This window comes from Chiloscyllium plagiosum, unplaced genomic scaffold, assembly GCF_037043375.1.
Source record: "Chiloscyllium plagiosum isolate Xiang-an unplaced genomic scaffold, Cpla_swu_hap1 HiC_scaffold_24, whole genome shotgun sequence".
NCBI lineage: Eukaryota > Metazoa > Chordata > Chondrichthyes > Orectolobiformes > Hemiscylliidae > Chiloscyllium > Chiloscyllium plagiosum.
This window is the reverse complement of record NW_028270162.1, coordinates 16,119,975-16,144,627: the sequence shown is the minus strand read 5'-3', so window position 1 is coordinate 16,144,627 and position 24,653 is coordinate 16,119,975. Positions and strand designations below refer to the sequence as shown.

Genomic DNA, 24,653 nt, shown 5'->3' with positions numbered 1-24,653 from the left:
ATTTAGTTCAAGTGATCCTAAATTTGAGCCTATGATTACCTTGCACAGGTTAGGTGGGATCCCTGTGGGGGTTATCGCTGTGGAGACTCGAACAGTTGAATTGACGAATCCAGCAGATCCAGCTGATCCAGAATCAGAATCAAAAGTGAGTAGGTGATCACTTTGGAGAAGGAGGGTTTTAGATTAATTGGGAAAAATATCAACTTTTACTGATGTGCATGGCTAAGTTGCCTGAATTAGTTCAGTTCAAGCAAACACCTTAGGCTGAACTAATCTGTACTAATCTTTCGGTAGTTGATCTTAACTGAGCAGTAATTGGTGTGCTGTGTTTGGCATATCTGAGCTGAGGAGTGGGGGTGAGGGGGAAACCAATGTGAGTAAAGGTAAAGTTGCTAAAGTCTCAGAGGACCTGGGCTGCTCTGTCATTAGAGAGAGACAACTGGTGGTGGTTTGACCTGAGGATCACCATACCTCTGGGCCAGAAGGTCCAGCTTCAAAGCCCACTTACACCAAACGTGTTCAAAAAGTTGATTTTATTTTTAACCCGCTTCTGATCACAGTCTAGTGAGTTTTGCAAGAGAAAGGAGAAAGTGAGGACTGCAGATGCTGGAGATCAGAGTCCAACTGCAATGCAGCACCTTCCAAAGGGTATCTGGGATTTGAACAATCAAAGCATGTAACCATATCTTTGAAATCAATCACTTTCAAGGATTGTAGTTGAACAACTCATGGTGTCAACATTTGAATGGTGAATTCAATGTCAAATGAGGTACAGAGGGAAGGAAAATTTGGATTAAAAGAAGGGAAAAGGAGAGATAGAAATATATTTCTAAAATTCAAAGTTTCCAATCGTAGTTGAAACATGAAAAAAAATGAAAATCCACACTTATAATAATTAATTTCCAATGTCAGAGAGATTGACTGACTGGCAGTAATTGACATTTATGTTATTAAGTGGCTACTTGGACAGAATGGATATTCCTAATTTTCTGTGGTAAATATGCAGGCAAGTACTGGAAACTTATGCCATTCAATGCATTTGAACAGTGAATCAGCGAGCGAGATGCAGTTTTCATGAAGCAGACAGGACTCAAAATTTTGAATTTTCACGTATAATGGCACATCTCTCTTTGCTGTTGTTATTTTGACAGAGTAATGTGCTGCTACAGTCCTCACATAGTGAGTTTCTCAATTTATTCAATTGATGGTCTTTTTCTGTTTGATTCAACAGATTGTTCAGCAAGCTGGACAGGTATGGTTTCCAGACTCAGCTTTTAAAACTGCACAGGTCATTAAGGACTTTAAACGAGAACGGCTTCCCCTTATTGTGTTTGCTAACTGGCGAGGGTTTTCTGGTGGAATGAAAGGTAAGGTCTGTGATTTTATGAAAACAAGTTATTTCCAGAATTACAGAACAGAACTCTGTTACATTCATGTGCTAAACAGAACATTACATGATAATCAGTAATGTACTTAGTGACATATTCCTCAGTGGTTATAGTAAGGACAGCAAATATCATTAGGAAAGAGATAAGAAATGTTTTAAAAAGGGGACAGTATTCTAAATAACTTTAATCATTACCATAAGTTCCAATTCATCTATATTATTTGCTGTTAATACTTTACTTCACACCAGACATTGCGTAGAAAGGAGGTTAGAACACAGAAACAAGCAGTCTGTCTCAGAACTTACCTTCCACGTGAGCAAATAGTTCTACAAATATTTACAGAAAGGAATGTGTGAATTAATCAGCAACAAAAGGACATAAAAGACAAAACAGAAAGGAGACTAGGAATTTCACAATGTGGTGAAATCTTACACATAGTTCTATCTGTGAAGATTGCAGTGAATAATTAGAAAAGTAGGTCTGTTAACAGAAAAATTATCTGTTTATGTGGCACAGCTACACTTAAAGGTTGTAGTGACCTATCATATGAAATGAAATTTCTCTACTTCTTTTCATTTACGTAAAATGCAACAGAAATTTGACTGATCCTAAGGGGAAATACTATGTATGGTTGCCCTACTGCTGAGTTCATGATGAATCCGAAATGGACTGTCTGAATTCCTTTATTGTCCTTTTTCATTAGATATGTATGATCAGGTTCTGAAGTTTGGTGCGAGTATCGTAGATAGTTTAAGGGAGTTCCAGCAGCCTGTCCTCGTATACATCCCACCTCATGCTGAACTCCGAGGTGGCTCATGGGCGGTGATTGATCCTACAATCAATCCACTTTACATAGAACTCTATGCGGACCAAGAAAGCAGGTACTGATAAAAGAATATTTACAGATTCCATTGTCTGGTAAATGTATCATGCTCCCACCAAGATATTTGCATGATGCTAAGTCAGTTTGGATATTTTTCTCCTCTTCTCTCATATATTCATTTGGCTAATATCACTTGAAATACAGAAACCTAGAAAATGCAAGCCGGAGTAGGCCATTCAGCCCTTCAAGCCTGCTCCACTATTCCATATGTAGGGGAATGGGTCTGGGTGGGTTACTCTTCAGAGGGGCGGTGTGGACTTGTTAGAGTCATAGAGTCATAGAGATGTACAGCACGGAAACAGACCCTTCGGTCCAACCCGTCCATGCTGACCAGATATTCCAACCCAATCTAGTCCCACCTGCCAGCACCCGGCCCATATCTCTCCAAACACTTCCTATTCATATACCCATCCAAATGCCTCTTAAATGTTGCAATTGTACCAGCCTCCACCACATCCTCTGGCAGCTCATTCCATACACGTGCCATCCTCTGTGTGAAAACGTTGCCCCTTAGGTCTCTTTTATATCATTCCCCTCTCACCCTAAACCTATGCCTTCTAGTTCTGGACTCCTGACCCCAGGGAAAAGACTTTGTCTATTTACCCTATCCATGCCCCTCATAATTTTGTAAACCCTCATAAGGTCACCCCTCAGCCTCCGACGCTCCTGGGAAAACAGCCCCAGTCTGTTCAGCCTCTCCCTGTAGCTCAAATCCTCCAACCCTGGCAGCATCCTTGTAAATCTTTTCTGAACCCTTTCAAGTTTCGCAACATCTTTCCGATAGGAAGGAGACCAGAATTGCATGCAATATTCCAACAATGGCCTAACCAATGTCCTGTACAGCCGCAACATGACCTCCCAACACCTGTAGTTAATATTCTGACCAATAAAAGAAAGCATACCAAACGCCTTCTTCACTATCCTATCTACCTGCAAGTCCACTTTCAAGGAGCTATGAACCTGCACTCCAAGGTCTGTTTGTTCAGCAACACTCCCTAGGACCTTACCATTAAGTATATAAATCTTGCTAAGATTTAGATTAGATTACTTACAGTGTGGAAACAGGCCCTTCGGCCCAACAAGTCCACACCAACCCGCCGAAGCGCAACCCACCCATACATTTACCCCTTATTACCTAACACTACGGGCAATTTAGCATGGCCAATTCACCTGACCTGCACATCTTTGTGACTGTGGGACCGGAGCACCCAGAGGAAACCCACGCAGACACGGGGAGAATGTGCAAACTCCACACAGTCAGTCGCCTGAGTCGGGAAATGAACCCGGGTCTCTGGCGCTGTGAGGCAGCAGTGCTAACCACTGTGCCACCGTGCCGCCCACAATGCAGCACCTCGCATTTATGTGAAATAAACTCCATCTGCCACTTGTCAGCCCATTGGCCCATCCAGTCAAGATCCTGTTGTAATCTGAGGTAACCCTCTTTGCTGTCCACCATACCTCCAATTTTGGTGTCATCTGCAAACTTACTAACTGTACCTCTTATGCTCGCATCCAAATCATTTATATAAATGACAAAAAGTAGAGGACCCAGCACCGATCCTTGTTGCACTCCACTGGTCACAGGCCTCCAGTCTGTAAAACACTCCTCCACCACCACCCTCTGTCTTCTACCTTTGAGCCAGTTTTGATGGGCCGAAGGGCCTGTTTCCAAACTGTAGGGAATCTAATCTAATATGACCATGGCTAGCCATTCAACCAGTATCCTGTTCCTATTTTCTCCCCATACCATTTGGTCTCTTTAGCCAAGAACTATTTCTAACTCTAGTATTTTGGCCTCAACCGCTTACTGTGTCAGAGAACTCCACAGGCTCACCACTCTCTGGGTGAAGAAGTCCTTCCTCACCTCACTCCCATTGGCCTTCCCTTGAACCGTAACCCTTGGTTCCAGACTCCGTGATAATTGGGACAATCCTTCCTGTATTTATCCTGTCTAGTCCTGTTAGAATTTTATCCATTTCTATGAGATCCTGTCTCCCCCCCCCCCTTCACCTCATTCTTCTAAACTTGAGTGAATATATCCTAATCAATCCAGACTCTTTTCATGTGTCAAGAGTGTGGTGCTGGAAAAGCATAGCAGGTCAGGCAGCATCCGAGGAGCAGGAGAGCCGACATTTCAGGCAAGAGCCCTTCATCAGGAATGGCATCAGATTCCTGATGAAGGGCTCTTGCCCGAAACATCGATTCTCTTGCTCCTTGGATGCTGCCTGACCTGCTGTGCTTTTCCAGCACCACACTGTTGACTCTGATCTCCAGCATCTGCAGTCCTCACTTTCTCCTCTTTTCATGTGTCAGTCCTGCCATCCCAGATATCAGTATGGTAAACGTTTGTTGCACTCCTTTCATAGTCAGAACAGTCATCTCCAGAGAAGGAGACCAAAACTGCACACGATAATCCAGTGTGTTCTCACCAAGGCCCTGTACAATTGCAGAAGACATTCCTGCTCCTGTACTGAAATCCTATCCCTGTGAAGGCCAATATGCAATTTGCATTATTGCCAATTCTGATAGGTTAAATGGGGGACATTTGAATAGTGGTGATGTCTCTGGACTAGCAATCCAGAAGGTCAAGATAATTTTCTTGGGATATGGGTTCAGATTTCACCATTGTAGCTGGCAGGCCATAATATTATCATCGATTACTGTAAAAGCCCTACTGGTTCACTGATATCTTCTGGGGCAAGAAATCCATTGTCTTTACCTGGTCTGGCCTGCATGCAACTCCAGGCAAACAGCAATGTGGTTGAGTTTTAACTGCCATCTGAAACTTAGCAACACTCAATTCAAAGGAAACTGGGGATGGACAACAGATGCTGGTCTTTGCAATGATACCTATATCCCTCAAAGAATAAACGGGGAGAAAAATCTACAGTATGTAGTTTAGCTGGTGGGACAATATAGTATCTTGTTTCACTAGATATAGTATGCCATGAAATTGAATTATACATTCCTTATTATTATAAAGCACACAGTCAGGAAGATAATGACATTGTGGAATAGTGCAATTTGGGTGATAGCAATTTGGCAGCCATTTTTCATCTCTCTTACTTCCAACAACTGTTGGAACTGCATCTAAATGAAGGCAATTTGCTTGCAGAAGAGAGCAGCAAGTTGGCAATAAGAAAAAAAAAAATGAATGAGTAAAACCATTATCTTCATTTGAATGCAGTTCCACAGTTGTTGGAAGTAAGGGAGATGCAAAATGGCTGCCAAATTGCTATCACCCAAATTGTACTATCCCACAACATCATTATTCATCATACTGTGTGCTTTATAACAATAAGGAGCAGATTATGTCCTGCGGTAGTGCTTTACACTGAAGAACCCAAAAAGGTTGAGTGGGATTAGAAGAATGAGGTCTCTCCTGAAAGGGAGAGGTAGCATTTTAGTTTTTTTGTTTACTGCAAACACAAATTTGATGCCCTTATCAAAATTAGCTATTGGTTGTTGCTATGATTAAACATGAAACCTAGAAATACTAGGGAATTTTCTCCTTTTCTCATGCCTCAGGGGTGGTGTGCTGGAGCCTGAAGGCACTGTGGAGATCAAGTTCAGACGGAAAGACTTGGTGAAGACAATGAGGAGAATTGATGCCATTTATTCGGGCCTTGCTGACCAGTTGGGTAAGAAAACGCACACCCTGTTATCAAAGTGTCCCCATTTTAAATATGGGCACCTCTCCTCGTCTATGTTATAACTTGATCTGCTGACCTGGGCTTGTTTAATTTTTGTAGGTTCCCTGGAGCTGTCTCAGAAAATCCGTAAGGAGTTAGAAGCCAAATTGAAAGCTCGAGAAGAGTTCCTTCTTCCAATTTACCACCAAGTGGCAACCCAGTTTGCCAATCTTCATGATACACCCGGCCGGATGCAGGAGAAAGGAGTTATTACGGTGAAAGAGGCTTTCACCTTCATCTTCTTGATCTTATTACGGGGCAGTTAGTTGGAAAGTGGGGCAGAAGTACTGTGGTGTAGAATGTTGTTTAACAGCCATGATTTCCTTTACAATGAGGTCCTCATCCACACTTCCCTATGGGGAGAGGGATTTTATGGCAGCAACGCATTTCCCAGGTAACTTAGGATGGGAGCTGGGGTTTATGAGTGGAATACAGGGTAGGAGTGGAGGGCACGCCTTTGTACCTGATGTTGTCCATAGGATAACATCCTGACCTTGACCTTGAAAGGTGGAAGCCTCTGGGAAAATGCAGGTCTTCAGTTGATTGCTCAGCACTTTGGGTCTTCATCATGTTAAGTCTTCCAAGAAAGATATTGGCAGCCCTGGGATGCAAACAGGCTCCATGCTATAACCCGTCACAAATCAATTTGTATGTGTGTCAGAACACAATGCAGGACAATATAAATAGCTATTTGTAAGTACGAGGAAATATATGCACATTGAAATTTTAAGATTAATTTTGATACAACCTTATATGGAATTGCATTTGTAAGTACGAGCTTTTGTAAGTTGAACGTTCATAAATCAGGGATCATCTGCAGATAATGACTACAGGAGAAGGGAAAACTACCTCAATGAAAGGCTGAAAGATAACCCTTACATAACCCATTAGGATCGCATTAAAAACTTTTAATAGGTTGTAGCTTGTAAGATCTTGCTGGTTCAGAGATCCATGATATTAAAGTTTTGCCATTCACTCATATTCTTGCAAGTTTGTATGCTGCATTGCCTTAGCTGGGTAAGAATTATTTGTGATGTTTAGCAAATGCCTTTGATTCAAACTGAACTTCTTCACTTCATGTGAAATAAGGTTTCACTGTCATTGTATGTTACATATTTTGCATTCTTCTTTATTTTCCCCATGGGCATCCTAACCTAAGACTCAAGATTGTTCTTGATGGTTCTAAAGGCATTTCCTATTTCTGCTGTTGTTAGGGATTGGGGTAAGAGGTACTCAAAGAAAGCTTGGCATTTTGGTTTGGGTGTGGGGCTGGTTGGAAGGAAGAAGTAATGGGATGTGCCTATAACTTCCACAGTTGCTCTTTATTTTTTGCCTTCACTGATGCGATGATTTGTAGCAACAGGGTGACTTCTTGTAGCACAGTTCCCAGTGCTGCTGTCAAGCTTATTTGGATCTGAATGTAGCTTTTTGTTCTGATTCAGGATATCCTCGAGTGGAAGACCGTGCGCACATTCTTCTACTGGCGTCTCCGCCGTCTACTGCTTGAAGAAATGGTGAAACAAGAGATTATAAAAGTCAATCCAGAGCTGAGTGATGGCCATATTCAGTCAATGCTGCGGAGGTGGTTTGTAGAGACAGAGGGAACTGTCAAGGTCAGTGGAGAAGAGATAGCACAGCTAATATGAAGGTGTTATCAGCCCAGTCTTTTTAAATTTGAAATGAGTTAAGGTGGTGATCCTTCAACATTTTGAGTAGTTTTCAGTCTTGAGTCCAGTGTGCACATGAGGTACATACTAGTTCTGTTTCATGGACTTGTATGGCATGTACAACATTGAGACAGTAATCTCTGCTTTGATATTTAATCCAAAACATACAGTAGTCCTAATCCCATAAAGCTGCTCTTTCCTACCATTTTATCAGCTTTCTCCTTCAAGCATCTATTTTAAATGCAATGTTATGGAAAAAGTTAAGGTGGTTGGGGGGAGGGCTTAGCAGAAGTTACTAAAATTTCCAAAACAAGTAATAGGACAGAGAGTATAGAAATGATCATGAATTTTACTTCAGGCACAGCAGATAAGGGGACATCTCTGAGAAGGGGGTCAGTCAATACAGGACTGAGGGTGTTATACTTAAATGTCCACATTCTACACAATAAACATGAGCTTGTAGCGCAGATTGAAATTGGCAGGCATGATGTTGTGGGTATCACAGAGACGTAGCTGCAAGGGGGGCGGGCTGGGAACTAAATATCCAAGGATACACAACCTATCGATAGGACAGGCACATGGGCAGGGGGAAAGGGTTGCCTTGTTAGTAAGAAATAAAATTAAATCAATAACAAGAAGTAATATAGAGTAAGAAAGTATAGAATCTGTGTGGATAGAGTTGAAGAATAGCAAAGGATAAAATACCCTGATGGGAGTTGTGTGCAACCTCCCAGCAGTAGTCAGGATGTGGGGCAGAAAATAAATCAGGAGATAGAAGAAGTATGCAAGAAAGACGTTATTACAAAAATCATGGGGCCTTCAATAGGAAGGTGGAATGGGAAAATCAGGTTGGTAATGGATCTCAAGGAAATTAATTCATGGAACGTCTGTATGATGATTTTCTTTGAGCACCTATGATAGAGCCCACTGGAATATCGGCAGTTCTGGATTTAGTGGTGTGTAAAGAGGCAGACTTGATTAGGGAGCTAATGTGAAGAAACACCTACGGAGTGATCATAATATGATTGACTTCACCCTCCATTTTGAGTGGGAAAAACTGGAGTCCGATGTAATGGTATAATAATTGAGTAAAGATAACAATAAAGAGATGAGGGAGGAGCTATCCAGAGTTGATTGGAAGGCGAGCTTTGCAGAGAACACAGTGGAATGTCAATGGCAGGGATTTCTCGGGTAATTCAGGAGGCACAAGAGAAATTCATGCCAAGGAAGAAGAAACGTACTAAGGGGAGGACGAGGCAACCATGAACATGGCTGACTAGGAAAGTTAGGGACAGCGTTAAAACAAAAGAAAACTCATATATTGTGGTGAAGATTAGTGGGAAGCCAAAGGATTGCAAAGCCTTTAAAAACTAAAAAAAGCAATAAGGGAGGAAATATAAGAGTAAGCTAGCAAGTATAAGAGAAGATTGCAAGAGTCTTTTTTTAAGATATCCAAAATGTGACAGAGATGCAAGAGTTAACATTAGACTGTTGGAAAATGAGACTGGAGAAGTAGCAATGGGGTACAAAGAAATAGTGAAGAAACTGAGTAAGTACTTTGCATCTGTTTTCACAGTGAAAGACATCAGCAGCATACCAGAACTTCAAGAGAGTCAGGGGGTAGAGGTGAGTGCAGTGGCATCACTAAGGAGAAGGTGCTGGGAAACTGAAAGGTGTGAAGGTGGATAAATCCCCTGACCAAATGGACCACACCCCAGAGTTCTGAAGGAGATAGCTGAGAAGGCATTGGTGGTGATCTTTCAGGAACCACTAGAGGACTGGAAAATTGCTAATGGAGCACCCCTGTTTAAGAAGGGAGGGAAGCAGAAGATGGGAAATTGTAGGTCAGTTAGCCTGACGTCGGGTCATTAGTAAGATTTTAGGTCAATTCAGTTTGAGATTGTGAGTACTAGGACGTGCATGGTAAAATAGGGCTGAGTCAGCACAGTTTCATCAAGGGGAGATCATGCCTGACAAATTCGTTAGAATTCTTTGAGAAGATAACAAGAAATTTAGACAAAGGAGAGCCAGTGGGCATGACCTATTTGGATTTCTAGAAGGCCTTTGACAAGGTGTCGTACAGGAGAATCCCCTATAACAATTACTTTTTTGAATCATGACAAACCCCGCTTAACAGAAGATTCATTCTTGGTGCCCAAAATCTGGCTGCTACTTCTATTTTCCTCTGAGAGACTTACAGATTTTTGCATACTTTAAGGCAAAAGTTGACAAAATCGAACCAAATCATTATGAGTTAGGAAATGAGAGTGATTGCTTTAGTGTGTAGCTGGCAGATGTACAATGGATCAAATAGCTGAAAATGTGTTGCTGGAAAAGCGCAGCAGGTCAGGCAGCATCCACGGAACAGGAGAATCGAAGTTTCGGGCGTAAGCCCTCCTGAAGAAGGGCTTACGCCTGAAACGTCGATTCTCCTGTTCCGTGGATGCTGCCTGACCTGCTGCGCTTTTCCAGCAACACATTTTCAGCTCTGATCTCCAGCATCTGCAGACCTCACTTTCTCCCCAATGGATCAAATAGCCATGTTATATGCTTTAAACCTCAAGTGCACTCATGAGAATGAGCAGTAATTAAATTTTGAGCATCTAATTCTAAACAATCAGGTCAATAGGTTTATTCAAATAAATGTTCTCATTTTTCTTTAACATATTCTAAACTTAATGTGTTGCATATACATAAAAGATAGCAAAGTTTAAACAACTGCCAATCACCACCACTTCAACAGGATATGATATACTAGCCCCATGACTACAAACAGCAGAAGTAAGAGTCAGTTGTACTATGCATTTGCCTCCCAGTGAATATCATTTGTATATAGTCTTATCTTCATCTAATGGGTATATATTATTGATTAACCAATCGGTGTCTTTTAATTGGTACATTGACATTGAAGACCTCAATACTAATTGCCTTGTTATGGAATGATTTGGAAAAATGAGTTAGCCTGTCAATAAGAACATTTTGGGCTTGTAATTAGCATTCATAGATATTCCATAATCTATTTGACTTACGGGCTAAGGATTTGGAAACAGATAAAGCTGCGTTCCCACTCTAGGTTGTACATGTGTATGTGATTAAGTTTACTTTTATAAGGTTTTGAAGGATAACAAATACTCCAAATACAGAGATCATACTTGCAATCTGTTTTTTTTGGTTTTGATATGGTTAATAATGCAAGGAAGACTTGGTCCCTTGAGTTTTGTCCTGAATTTAGTCAGCAAATTTCCACAACTCATCGATGTAGTGGTACAGAATAGAACAACTACATCAATATTATGATCATGTTTCTTCCGAATACCATTATCTGATTGATTTTTATTAGATCTTCTTGCTTGTCTGTGCAGGCATATCTATGGGATAACAATCAAAAGGTAGTGGAGTGGTTGGAAAAACATCTTAATGATGAGGATGACACTCGCTCTGTGATACGAGAGAACATCAAGTATCTGAAACGTGATTATGCAATAAAACACATTCGCAGGTAGGTGTACTTATAAACGGCAGTACAGCAGCAAGGGTACTTGGGTGGTGAAAAGTATCTTTGACTTGAAGGCCGGGTGAAATGTTTAAAATAATTTGTGTGTGTGTTTAAAACTGATCCTAATCCTGGTTTTTCTGTGATGTAAGAGTCAAGAAGGAGTAATTGGTTTCCCCCTGGAATCTGGCAATGTATATCAATGAATAGTGATTCCCATTGATAACCCAATTTATCCCAGAGATAGATGAGGGAGACAGTGAGGTTTTGAAAATTGTTATGATGTAATCACTGAAGATGGAGAATTGCAGTCAGTCCAGCTGCTACTTTCCTATGTTTATGCTTCAACTTTCATTTAAATACTATCAGCATTATCTTCAATTCCTTTTTCCATTAATTTAGTTTTCTCTTAAATTAATCTGCTAGTCACCTCAACCAAACCATCTGATGCTGAGTTTCATATTCTAACCACTCTCTGCATTAATTAGGTTTCTCCTCAATTCCCTATTCAATTTATTAGTACTTATAATTATGGTTCTATTTTTAAAACATTTCATAGTGAAACACTACCCTACTCAACAAATTCCTTTCATAATCTTGAAGATTCCATTAGGTTCCTCCTCAGCCTCTTTTCAAGAGAAAGGTGTCCAGTCATGCTCAGTTTTTCCAAACAGATATAATCAGCTTTGACATAATCTCTGTTATTTAATATTCATCCTCTCTGGTGTAAATACATCCTTTCTATAATAATAACTACATCAGAAAGATTCACAGACCTTCCAAGTATGGTCTGACCAAAGTCCTATCCAAGTTTAGATTAGGTTACTTACAGTGTGAAAACAGGCCCTTTGGCCCAACAAATCCACACCGACCCTCTGAAGAGCAACCCACCCAGACCCATTCCCCTACATTTACCCCTTCACCTAACACTACGGGCAATTTAGCATGGCCAATTCACCTAACCTGCACATTTTTGGACTGTGGGAGGAAACCGGAGCACCCAGAGGAAACCCACGCAGACATGGGAAGAATGTGCAAACTCCAGACAGACAGTTGCCTGAGGCAGGAATTGAACTCGGGTTTTTGGCGCTGTGAGGCAGCAGTGCTAACCACTGTGCCACCATGCCACTCACTATTGGTCCTCTGTTTTTTAATTCTTTCCCTATAATAATGAGCCCCCTTTGACCTGTTTGCTTCTTATGGCTTTATTTATCTATTAATACAATGAGATATCCACAAGTTGGAAAGGACAAGAGAAGCTGTAGACCTATTAGTCTTAATCAATTCCATTATTTTACATGGAATGAAAGTATTGGGAAAAGATTTGAGAATTTTCTATACAATAAGAACCCCAAAAATATTGTTGGCTATTCAAAACAATCTGTGGTGAAGGTTAAAAAGTTAAGAAATAAATACTTGATAGAAAAAGAATGGTTACTGGACTCAAAATGTTAACTGTTTTCTCTCCACTGATGCCAGATCTGCTGAGTTTCACCAGCAAGTTCTGTTTTTGTCTATTTCAGATCTCCAACATCTGCAATTCTTTGTTATATTTTATTTGTTGGAGGAGTAATGCAAATTAGGAAGAATTACTGAAGGAGTGCTCCTGGCTAGTGCTGCTTTAAATACATGATCTCGATTCAGAAACTCGGTGCAATATAGTCAAATTTATAGATGACCCCAAATTGGGAAGAGCAGAAATTACAGAATGTGTTGGACAAAAAGGCCTAAACTTTTATTTCTCAATAGCAGTGAAAGTTAAAATCTGGAAGTTGATTCAATGAGCTTCAGAGGCTGATGCCTCTATCATTTCTATTAGGACCATTAGTTCAAGAATGGTGTTTATTTATTTAAAACTTTGAGGGATTTTTATATTAAAAATGTAGGGCTTATAAGCATAGGTAAATATCAGAGAGGTTAGCGAAAAGTAAATCCATCTGACAGGGTGATTGAGAGCTTTGTTTTTATTAACTATAAAAATTGGTAATAAAAATTATCTTTATGATTCCTTCAGCTCCCTGTCTCTTCCTCTTCTTTGGTCACTCTTTCTCCAGTTTCTCCGATACACCTTTATGTTGCTTCCAGCATCATTAGGATTTTGGAACTGGATGCCAAGTGGGAAGAGGTCCCACAGGGAGCAAGCAGGTGGGAAGTGGAAGGTGGGAGGAGGGGGAGGGAAGTTGAAGAGGAAGACTGGAGAGGTGTGGAGTTTGAAGAAGGTGTTGAGGGGAAGGGGGCTGGAAAGAAGGAGTTGTGGGGGCTACTGAGAAGAGGGATGGGGAGCTGGGAGGACGGGGGGTTCTAATAGCAGTTTGGAAGTGTATATAGGGAATGGGATTGAGAAAGGGGAGCTGGGTAACATTGATACCCAAGGAATAAACTTTGGCTGATTTTTTAAACTGTTATAAGTGTGCTAAATGTCTACTTATTAAACTGTTTCAAATGTAGAGATGCAGGTGTTGGACTGGGGTGGACAAAATCAGAAGTCACACGACGCCAGGTTATAGTCCAACAGGTTTATTTGAAACCACAAGCTTTCGGAGCACTGCTCCTTCATCAGGTTACCCCTGAAAACTTGTGATTTCAAATAAACCTGTTGGACTATAATTTGGTGTCATGTGACTTCTGACTTTGTTCCAACTGCATCATAGATGTTTAAAAATATTTGAAATCATCCCAAAAAAAACGTATTTGTCATTGAGCTGAAGACTGACCTCAAAGGATGTGTCTTCACTCCTAAGGTTATTGTGAAGGGATGTGGCTTTACCAGTGATGTGCCACTCAAAGACACACCTGTTATTCCCTACACTAGACTCCTCCATGGCAAGGAAAAAGCATGTTCCCAGGGCAGTGATAGAAAAATACAGGTTAGGTACCCCCATTTGGAGAGAAATTTAATGCAAACAAACATAAAGCATTGAGTGAATTAAATATTTACACATGGCCTATGCAGTGCATGAATGATGTTGAAATAATATTGGAAGAAGCTAAAATAGATTAAGATGATTTGGTGTGCTCCACATGTCGATTGTTGCTCTCAGTCAATGATCAAGGGAAGGGTTCAGAAAAGATTTACAAAGATGTTGCCAGATTTGTAGGGTTTGAGCTATGTGGAGAGGTTAAATAAGGTGGGGCTATTTTCCCTTAAGTGTTGGATGCTGAAGGCTGATTTTATTGGGATTTATAAAAGTGGATGGGGTAAATAGACAAGGTTTTTTCTCTGGGGTGGGGGGAGTCAGAACTAGAGGGCATAGGTTTAAGGTGCGAGGGGAAAGATTTAAAAGGGACCTAAGGGGCAATATTTTCATACAGAGGGTGGTGCGTGTATGGAATGAGTTGTCAGAGGAAGCGGTGGAGGCTGGTACAATTACAACATTTAAAAGGCATCTGGATGGGTATATGAATAGGAAGGGTTTACAGTGATATGGGCTAAATGCTGGCAAATGGGACTAGATTAATTTTGCATGCTATAGTTGGGGTTTGTTCGTTAAGCTGGGAAGCTGATTTGCAGAAGTTTCGTCCCCTGTCTAGGTGACATTCTCCAGTGCTTTGGAGCCTCCTGTGAAGTGCTGCTGTACTGTGTCTTTTGGAATTTATTTTGTTCCATTTCTGCTGCTTCCAGTTGCCGGTTCCAGCACAGTACAGCAGCATTTCACAGGAGGCTCCAAAGTACTGAAAACATCACCTAGACAGGGCACGAAATGTCTGCAAACCAACTTCCCAGCTCAGTGAACATACCCACAACTACGGCAACTGGTACCCGAGCTATAAATCTTCCTGCAAACGTTAATTTAGGATATCTGGTCAGCATGGGTGAGCTGGACCAAAGGATCTGGTTCCATGCTGTACAGCTCTATGACTCTATGACTAAGTACAACTGTATATCCAAACTGCTGGAAAATAAATCAGAGGAATTAGTGATCAAACTATATAGTGCTCTGATTAGACTGTATGTTGTTACTAAAGCACCAAAGGGACATTGAAGCATTGAACCCTGGAGCCAGGGTCTAGATTATGAGGTAAAACTGGAGACACTTATAATTTTTACTTTTTAAAGGGAATTTCTGAGAGGTGATCATATGGAAGTATTTAAAATAATCAAGAAAATGGAAAAGGCAAATCTGTAATATTATTTGAAATCTAAGAATAAGACAGGTTCAAATTACAAAAGGTAAATTATGACCAGTGTTATACTTATGCCAAGTATCTAATGAGCTCATAGAGTTCTTTTTCTCAATTTCTCCCTGAATGCACAGGCAAGATGGAAAAGAAATTGAGATAATTCAACCAAAACTTAATGTATTAAACATTATATTGTGTTTTTTGTGTTGTTGCTACTTCAGCTTAGTTCAGGCAAATCCAGAGGTTGCAATGGACTGTATTATCCACATGATGCAACAAATCACCCCAGCCCAACGCACACAGATCACTCATCTCTTAACAACAATGGATGGCCCAGCATCGCCGTGAGTGAATGAAACCCAACAGTGTTGACCACTGGATGTCTTACTTCAGGGAGATCTGAATAACATGCACTCCTCAACATCATATTAAAAATGCTCAGGAACTGTGTCTTTCTCCAGCCATGTGTTGCTGACATGCCAGCCTGAAAACCGTCAAACAGATAGTAGTGGAAATACAGTCTTCATCACACCAAGTGCCTAAACAGCTCTTCTTCCTGGCTCTATGTACAACAATGCACCAAAGCAGTCGTTTACCTTGAGACATGTTGACATTTACTACAGGCTGTTATTCCCGTGAAATCCAGTCACATATAGTCTTCAAGCAAGATCCTCTAAACCTCAGAATTGTATGTTAATTCAACAAGTAGTGCAGGAATAATCTACAAAATGTTTTTCCCTAAATGTCATCTGAGGATATTAAGTTCTTCACTGAACTTTGCAGGAGCATGCTAACGTCTCTTGGATTTTTACTCAGATGTGTTTGCCTGGGAAGTGCCGTTCACAGATCATGTATCTCACAGAAGTTAAACCAAAATAATCTTTAAACCATTTATTTAGTATGAATTGTGATGATGGAAATAAAGCTCAGGTAGTCTTGGCTGTTAAACTTTGACCTTATGCAGAAATGTTACTACAATGTGTTATAGGAGTAACATACTCTTATTATCTGTATTTCCCAAGAGACTAATAAGATCTACATTCACAGTAACAGATGAATTCTATTGCATGAATATAATCTTTGTGACTGTCAATTGGCTTTAAAACCATTTATGGATTAAATAATTCCTTAAGAACTTATGCACTGCTGAATTGCTGCAAATATAATCGGTCTTGCAATTGAACTAGCTACAGTGACTCCTACCTAAGTGTTATCTGAGGAACCATACATGCCTGGGAGTATTTGTGACCCACCTCTCCTTCATTTGACACCTTCAGTTGATCAATCCACCTCTGGAATTTCATTCACCAGTGAGTCGTTGACAAGGTGCGATTGTTTCACTTTTTCCATTTCAACAAGGGATTGCTTTTTCAGCTTTCTTATGGCAGATGGAATACACCAACCGGTCCTGCATCACGTTTTTAATCAATACTAGTAATTGCGAGCTCACTGTATGGAGAATCAAGATGAAACCCATATTCCAGCTTTCTGGTGCATTGTATTGCTAAGGTTGACACTCAAGACATTGCTTAAAAAACTGGTGAGTTTAGTGCAGCATAGACCATCCATCAATAATGCTGACCAAGTAAATTATGGAAGTGTTAATTATTGCTGTTTTTTATTAATATTCTGTTCTAAAATGTATGTTGATTTATGAATGTATTTGGTGTTATTCTTTTATTTATTTTATAATATTGGGGGCATAATTCCTTTGTGTTCACTTTTTCTGCAGATATCTTGGTCTGCATAACATCAAGCATTATAAATTGCTAGAATTCATCTGCAGTCTTTGCTTTAAAGTCACAACTGCTTTCATACATGTCCAAAAATTGTGAGGTTACACATTATACTACAAATCATTCAGCCTCAAAAGTCCACATCAATTCAATCCTGCCTGTAGAAGCTTTTGAAGCATTAACAAGCAATTTGCAGAGAAGGCTGTTATTGAAGACTTACTTCCATGCAGGCGAGAAAGAGAGAGACAATTTTTTAATGCTTTCACTTTAAGGACTGGGTGTTTCCCTGCTGCACTGGCCACAGGCAAACTATGGTCACCTAGTAAGAAGCCAATGAAAACATTGTTGTCCAAGCAGTTATCCCTTAGTTCAGAGCCCATCGGCTCCGTGCTGCTTTGGCTCTCACTGTTCCAAGGAAACACGACATTGTGTACAACTCTCAATGTGCTCCAGTGAGCATGATTTTTAAACTGCAGCCATTTTTTTTTTTACACAGTCTCCTTGGTTTAAAGCAGTACCCAAAATAGAGGAAATGAAATTGTGTGGTCTTTACAATTATTATCATTTTTGTTTTACACTAAAGAAAAATATGCTCAGAGGATAAATACCCATATTTCATAAATGTAACTATAAGCTGCAATCTAAGTATTTTAGTGTTTGTTTTACAAATAAAAGTTGACAAATAAAATATGCTACATTTAGAGATGTTGGGTGCCATGTATTATTATATTGAACCATTTATTCCAGGCAATTTTAGATTTAATTTTGAAGAATCCAATTTGCTCTTTAGTGTCTTGTAGGAAAATACATCTGAGCATAACATTGGGCTGTTTGCGATGTCCTCCATGGGGAAAGCATGCTGATGCCTGAGTGAGAGTTTGAAGGTCAGGCTGCTCCCATGACATAAGTGTTATTCTGTATTACAATACAGTCACAATAGCAAAGTTTACATTAACGTATTAAGGGCATTTTGCATTATAGCTGAGTGGGAAAGGGTAACTAGGGAGAGAATAGGGCCCCTCAAAGATCAGCAAGGCAGCCTTTGTGTGGAGGCGCAGAAAATGGGGGAGATACTAAATGAGTATTTTGCATCAGTATTTACTGTGGAAAAGGATATGGAAGATATAGACTGTAGGGAAATAGATGCAAAATGTCCAGATTACAGAGGAGGAAATGCTGGATGTCTTGAAACGGGTAAATGTGGATAAATCCCCAGGACCTGATCAGGTGTACCCTAGAACTCTGTGGGAAGCTAGGGAAGTGATTGCTGGGCCTCTTGCTGAGATATTTGTATCATCGATAGTCACAGGTGAGGTGACTGGAAGACTGGAGGTTGGCAAACATGGTGCCACTGTTTAAGAAGGGTGGTAAGGACAAGCCAGGGAACTATAGACCGGTGAGCCTGACCTCAGTGGTGGGCAAGTTGTTGGAGGAATCCTGAGGGACAGGATGTACATGTATTTGGAAAGGCAAGGACTGATTAGGGGTAGTCAACAAGTCTTTGTGCGTGGGAAATCGTGTCTCACAAACTTGATTGAGTTTTTTGAAGAAGTAACAAAGAGGATTGATGAGGGCAGAGCAGTAGATATGATCTATATGGAAGTCAGTAAGGCTGAAGGTTCCCAAGGTGCCCCGTGGGAGACTGATTAGCAAGGTTAGATCTCACAGAATACAGGAAGAACTAGCCATTTGGATACAGAACTGGCTCAAAGGTAGAAGACAGAAGGTGGTGGTGGAGGGGTGTTTTTCAGACTGGGGGCCTGTAACCAGTGGAGTGCCACAAGGATCGGTGCTGGGTCCTCTACTTTTTGTCATTTACATAAATGATTTGGATAGGAGCATAAGAGGTACAGTTAGTAAGTTTGCAGATGACACCAAAATTGGAGGTATAGTGGACAGCGAAGAGGGTTACCTCAGATTACAACAGGATCTTGACCAGATGGGCCAATGGGCTGACAAGTGGCAGATGGAGTTTAATTCACATAAATGTGAGGTGCTGCATTTTGGGAAAGCAAATCTTAGCAGGACTTATACACTTAATGGTAAGGTCCTAGGGAGTGTTGCTGAACAAGCAGACCTTGGAGTGCAGGTTCATAGCTACTTGAAAGTGGAGTTGCAGGTAGATAGGATAGTGAAGAAGGCATTTGGTATGCTTTCTCTTATTGGTCAGAGTATTGAGTACTGGAGTTGGGTGGTCATGTTGCGGCTGTACAGGACATTGGTTAGGCCACTTTTGGAATATTGCATGCAATTCTGGTCTCCTTCCTATCGGAAAGATGTTGTGAAACTTGAAAGGGTTCAGAAAAGATTTACAAGGATGTTGCCAGGGTTGAAGGATTTGAGCTATAGGGAGAGGCTGAACAGTCTAGGGCTGTTTTCTCTGAAGCGTTGGAGGCTGAGGGATGACCTTATTCATGTTTACAAAATTATGAGGGGCATCGATAGGGTAAATAGGCAAAGTCTTTTCCCTGGGGTCGGGGAATTCTGAACTAGACGGCATAGGTTTAGGGTGAGGGGGAAAGATATAAAAGAGACCTAAGGGGCAACTTTTTCACACAGAAGGTGATATGTGTATGGAATGAGCTGCCAGAGGAAGTGGTGGAGGCTGGTACAATTGCAACATTTAAGAAGCATTTGGATGGGTATATGAATAGGAAGGATCTGGAGGGATATGGGCTGGGTGCTGGCAGGTGGGACTAGATTGGGTTGGGATATCTGGTCAGCATGGACAGGTTGGACCAAGTGTCTGTTTCCATGCTGTACAGCTCTATCACTCTATGAGTGACCAGATGCTTGTGTTCAGATTTTCAATTTTAGTTGCACATAGTGCTTTTTGATAGTGTTTTTATTTAATAGCATTTGAAACAAGCATGAAGGAGTCCAATATACTAACCACTCAGTTTCTTATCAAACCCCAAAAGCAAGTAAATATAGTATAAATATATTTGGAGTTCCTCAATGTCACTGCAATGTCAAGAATGTATAGTTTTTGATATGTGAAGGAGATTCATGAAGGATGATTTAATTTATGGGACAGTCCATCAAGGATGATCCAATGAGAACAGAGTTGCCAATTCTGGTTAAATATAGCCCTTGAGGTTTTATTTCTCTGCCACCAGTTGTCCTGTCCCAAGTTCCCATGACACCCAATGCAACTAATGTTTCCGTTTCGGGCTTTCCCATTCCAATTAGGTAATGAAAGTCATCACTCCCTAACTGGATGTTTCTCAAACAGACATTTTAACCCCATCTTCAATATTTTTATAAGTGGTAAACAAAAATAAATAAAATGAAAGAAACAAACTCATTGTTATGTAATGTCCTGAATGATTTGTTTCCTGGATTGTTTGCAACAGGGTTTTGGAGTGTCCAGGCCCATGCTGGAAGTTGACTCTTTTAGACCAAAACGTATAAATGATATCCTTCGTTAAAAGTAGAATAGGAGGAGGTTCATGCCAACCATAAGAGTGCCGGCATAAGCCAGCTGGACAAGTTGGCCTGTTTGAGCTCTAATTCGATTCCTCCTTCCCCTCTCAACTTACTAAAGTTTGAAGCCTGTATAAGTCTGACCAGCATTACAACATCATCTCTGAATGATGTAGACCCATAAGCCATAGCAGCAGAAATTAGGCCATTCGGCCCATCGAGTCTGCACCACTATTCAATCATGGTTAGGGACATAAAAACTGTAGATGCTGGAATAAAAATGTTATGAAGATGTGGGTGTACTGTACCTTTAAGAGAGTAAAAGTTAGCAGTGACAGCACCAAGTGTTCTCAATAAGACACAATGGAAAATGTGCTCCAGCTACTGGGGTAATAACGACAAAACAGATTTGAATTAGGCCAATCAGTTTAAATTATACCCCAAAAAATACAAAATTCAAGTCAAGTTTGAATTGAGTATATTGACAATCGTAAAAGCCAATGACACAATCCGATGCTTTGGGGTATAAGTCCGGGGAAAATTAAACAGTTGGGAGGAGAACTGCCACCAGACCAATAGATGTAGACTGCTAGTCAGAACTCTCTGAGAGGTACCTGTCGAGAGAATGAGTTTGCACAGAGAAAAACCTCAACACTGACCTGGAGAGCCAATCTACCGACGAAGATAAAGAGAAGATTTGACCGCTAGCTGCTTTTAAAATTTGAATTTTCCTGTAAATCATAATCAGGAGTTTTATCGGACTAGTAATATAGAAGGGAAGGTAACAGATAGGTTAGAGGAAGGAATTGTAAATAGTTGTTAGTTAATTATTCTCTGTTATACTTTAAGAAATAAAGTTAAAAATCACACAACAAGTCCAACCTAATGGACTATAACCTGGTGATTTTTAACTTTGTACACCCCAGTCCAACACTGGCAACTCCAAATTTAAGAAATAAAGTTGTTAATTTTTACTTTAAATAGTTCCTGGCCACTCGAATTTTGACAGATTACTGCACGGGATAAATCTTTTTTGTGTTGCTGGTTTTAAATTAAGCAAGAGGGTTTACCGTGTGTTGTAACAGTTTGGAGGCTCATTGTCAGGATTTGAACTGGTTTAGACAGATTTGAATAGATTTGGGGCTACGAAAAATCCCAGCAGATCTAAACACTTGCAAGTTAGTGTCCTAGATCTTTAAATAAACCCCGTATTGAGGCAATTTGTTTAATTTTGGTGACTTATGGTTGATTATATTAAAAGTGAGAGAAATGACTCTTAAAATTGCTAAAGAGGTTTGGGATTTGAAGATGATTCTCAAATTTGCCAAGAAAGTTTAGAAAGAAAGAAAAACGCCATACTTTTAGAATTAGTAAATAAGTTAGATTTGGGTTTAACCAAGGACAAAAGTAAAGCTGAAATTGTAAGGGGGTTACTCAAACATTTAGGTGTGTTAGAGAAACAGACAAGTGCAGTACAGGTAGAAAAACTTAAATTACAATTGAGGAAAATGGAGTTAGAAGATAAACAAAGAGAGAGGGAAGAGAAAGGGAGAGAGAAAGAAAAAGAGAGAGAAGAGAGGGAGAGAGAGGAAAAAGAGAGAGAAAGAAGGTCTCGGCTGAGTAAAGAGAGAGAAGAAAGGGAGAGACAAATTTGAACTTGAGAAGTTGCGACTTAGTCAGCAAAGTCAAGTTAGCAGGATGCAGATTAAAAGAGAAGGTAGTGATATATATAAATGTCAAAACTCTGCCATATTTTGATGAGAAAGATGTTGAAGCCTTCTTTACTTCATTTGAAAAAATGGTTAGGCAGATGGAGTGGTCCGAAGATTTATGGGTAAGGGTAGTTCAGACGAAACTGGTAGGCAGAGCTAGTGAGGTATTTGTCACACTGTCAGATGAGATGTTAAGAGATTATGAAGAGGTTAAACAGGCTATTTTAAATGCTTATGAAGCATATAGCAGTTCAGAAACACAAATAAGGAACCAGGTCAGACTTATGTTGAGGCCTCAGGTGTTTCCACTATGGTAAAGTGGGACATGTAAAGTCACAGTGCTGGTCATTAAAGAAAAGCATTGTGGGAAAAGATATGGTAAAAGAAGCTAAGTCAGTGGCATAAGGGAATGTAGTAAAGGCGACCCCACGAAGAGCCGCAGAGCTGTAGGAGAGTGCACAGCCTAGGCATGGGCTGGGCATGGAGTGAGTACCTTAGTTCTACAAAGAATTCACTTCTGTGGGCAAAGTTTACTCAAAGGATAGGGGGAGAAGGACAAGAAGTTTTAATTTTGAGAGATACAGGGTCTAACCAGTCACTGATAGTAAGGGATGAGTGAATATGCACTCTTTCTGATCTGTTACTTGTGGAATAGATGGACACAAATTAAGCGTTCCCCTATGTAAGATCAGGTTGGAGTGCCAACTTAAGATTGGGGAAGTTACACTGGGAATGATTGACAGAGTGTCAGTTCCAGGAATTCAGTTTGTTCTTGGGAATGATTTGGCAGGATCCAAGGTGGGAGTGATACCCCTTGTTGTAGAAAAGACCAAGGAAGACCAAGAAACTGAGGAGTTAAAACAGAAATATCCTGGTATATTTTCCCAGACTGTGTGGTAACTATATCCCACTATCATAAGTCACTGCATGAAGCGAAAAGTATAGAGAAAGATGAAGGAGCTGAGGTTCGGTTAATGGATACCCTGTTTGACATAATGGTGCAGGAAAAACCTGAACAGGCAGAGGATCAGACAGAAGTGTTTAGTCCTGAAAGGCTAAGAGACCTGTGACAGCAAGACAATAAAATATATTTGGATGCGTACTCTGTAAAAGAAACAGAGTATTCCGGAGTGTTATTATCTGAAAGATAGAATCCTAAGGTGGAAATGGAGACTACAGCAGGTTAATGCAGAGGAGAAATGGGCTGAAGTGCACGAGATTGTGTTGCCAGAGGTGTTATGGGTATCTCATGAACCACCTGTAGGAGGTCACCTCAGGGTACGAAAGACTCAGGCTAAGGTACAAAAATATTTTTATTGGCCTGGAATGCACAAGGATGTGGTCAACTTTTGCCGTACGTGTCATACTGCCAAATGGTAAGTAAGCCACAGGCGTTAATAAAACCAGCGTCTTTGTTGCCAATTCCTGCATTTGAAGAATCTTTCACATGGGTTGTAATTGATTATCTACCTCCCCTCCAGAGAACTAAAAGTGGGAACCAGTAGTTGTTAACCATCATGGATGGGTCTGCGAGACTTCCAGAGGCAATTTCGTTACAGAGTATCAAAGCAAAAAGGATAGTGCAGGAGGCTGGGAGAACCCCACACCCAAAACGTTGACTTCTCCATCTCCTGATGCTGCCTGGCTAGCTGTGTTCTTCCAGCCTCCTGCCTGTCTACTCTACCTTTCAGTCATGGTTGATAAGTTTCTTAACCCCATTTTCCTGCTTTCTCCCTGTAACCCTTGATCCCCTTGATACTTAAGAACTTATTTGTCTCAGTCTTAAATATACTCAATGAATGGCCTCCACTGCCTTCTGTGACAATGAATTCCATAGATTCACCACTCTCTGGCTGAAGAAGTTTCTCCTTATCTCCATTCTGACAATATCTCCATTGTCTTTACTCTAAGGCTATGCCTTCCGATCCTTATCTCTCCTACCAATGGACACATCTTCCCAACATCCTACTCTGTCAAGGCTTTTCAGTATTCTGTATGTTTCAATTAGATCCCCCCGCCATCCTGCTAAAACCCACAATCGTCAAACATATTAAGCTTTTCATTCCTGGGACTACTCTCAAGATATTTGTCAATCAGCCAGGATATTGTTGCTTGGCCCTGATAGCTGTAGTGGATAAGCAACTCTGTGTCCGCTTTCTCTTTCAATCTACCCAACTCTGACAAGGACTTCACCCAGGCTATGGAAGTTGAATAATTTACACTACAGTAACAAGGCTATTTGGAATTTTGGCCCTGTTTCGCTTTTAACATATTATTGTCAAAGCATTTTGCAAGTGCCGTATTCTTTCTCAGAAAAGTATCTCAACAGCCTTACTGTTCCTATTGGCCAACATTGTTTGAAGTGTTAGAGTCTGCTGGCTGTTGGGAATGGAACCATCCATTTAAATCCACTAAAGGGTAATAATGAAGCTCGCACTGCAGGTTTTCCAGGGAACTCCAGTAAACTTACTTTAAACTGTGTCTAAACTATTTTATTCAAGTGAGAGCAGAGAATAAACATTATTTATATGTTC

General features: G+C 40.5%; 1 protein-coding gene across 3 annotated transcripts in view; it reads left to right on the top strand.

Moving 5' to 3' along the window:
* The window catches only part of acacb (acetyl-CoA carboxylase beta), a 141,444-nt gene extending 123,756 nt beyond the window's left edge, over positions 1-17,688 (top strand). For all 3 annotated transcript variants that reach the window (XM_087999927.1, XM_087999929.1, XM_087999928.1), the window contains 8 exons: positions 49-145; positions 1,232-1,367; positions 2,092-2,269; positions 5,800-5,912; positions 6,024-6,178; positions 7,406-7,576; positions 10,993-11,129; positions 15,467-17,688. In XM_087999927.1, coding sequence (XP_087856053.1) covers positions 49-145; positions 1,232-1,367; positions 2,092-2,269; positions 5,800-5,912; positions 6,024-6,178; positions 7,406-7,576; positions 10,993-11,129; positions 15,467-15,593 — 1,114 coding nt within the window. In that variant the 3' untranslated portion in view covers positions 15,594-17,688. The remainder of the gene's footprint in view (positions 1-48; positions 146-1,231; positions 1,368-2,091; positions 2,270-5,799; positions 5,913-6,023; positions 6,179-7,405; positions 7,577-10,992; positions 11,130-15,466) is intronic.
* Positions 17,689-24,653: the final 6,965 nt, after the last annotated feature.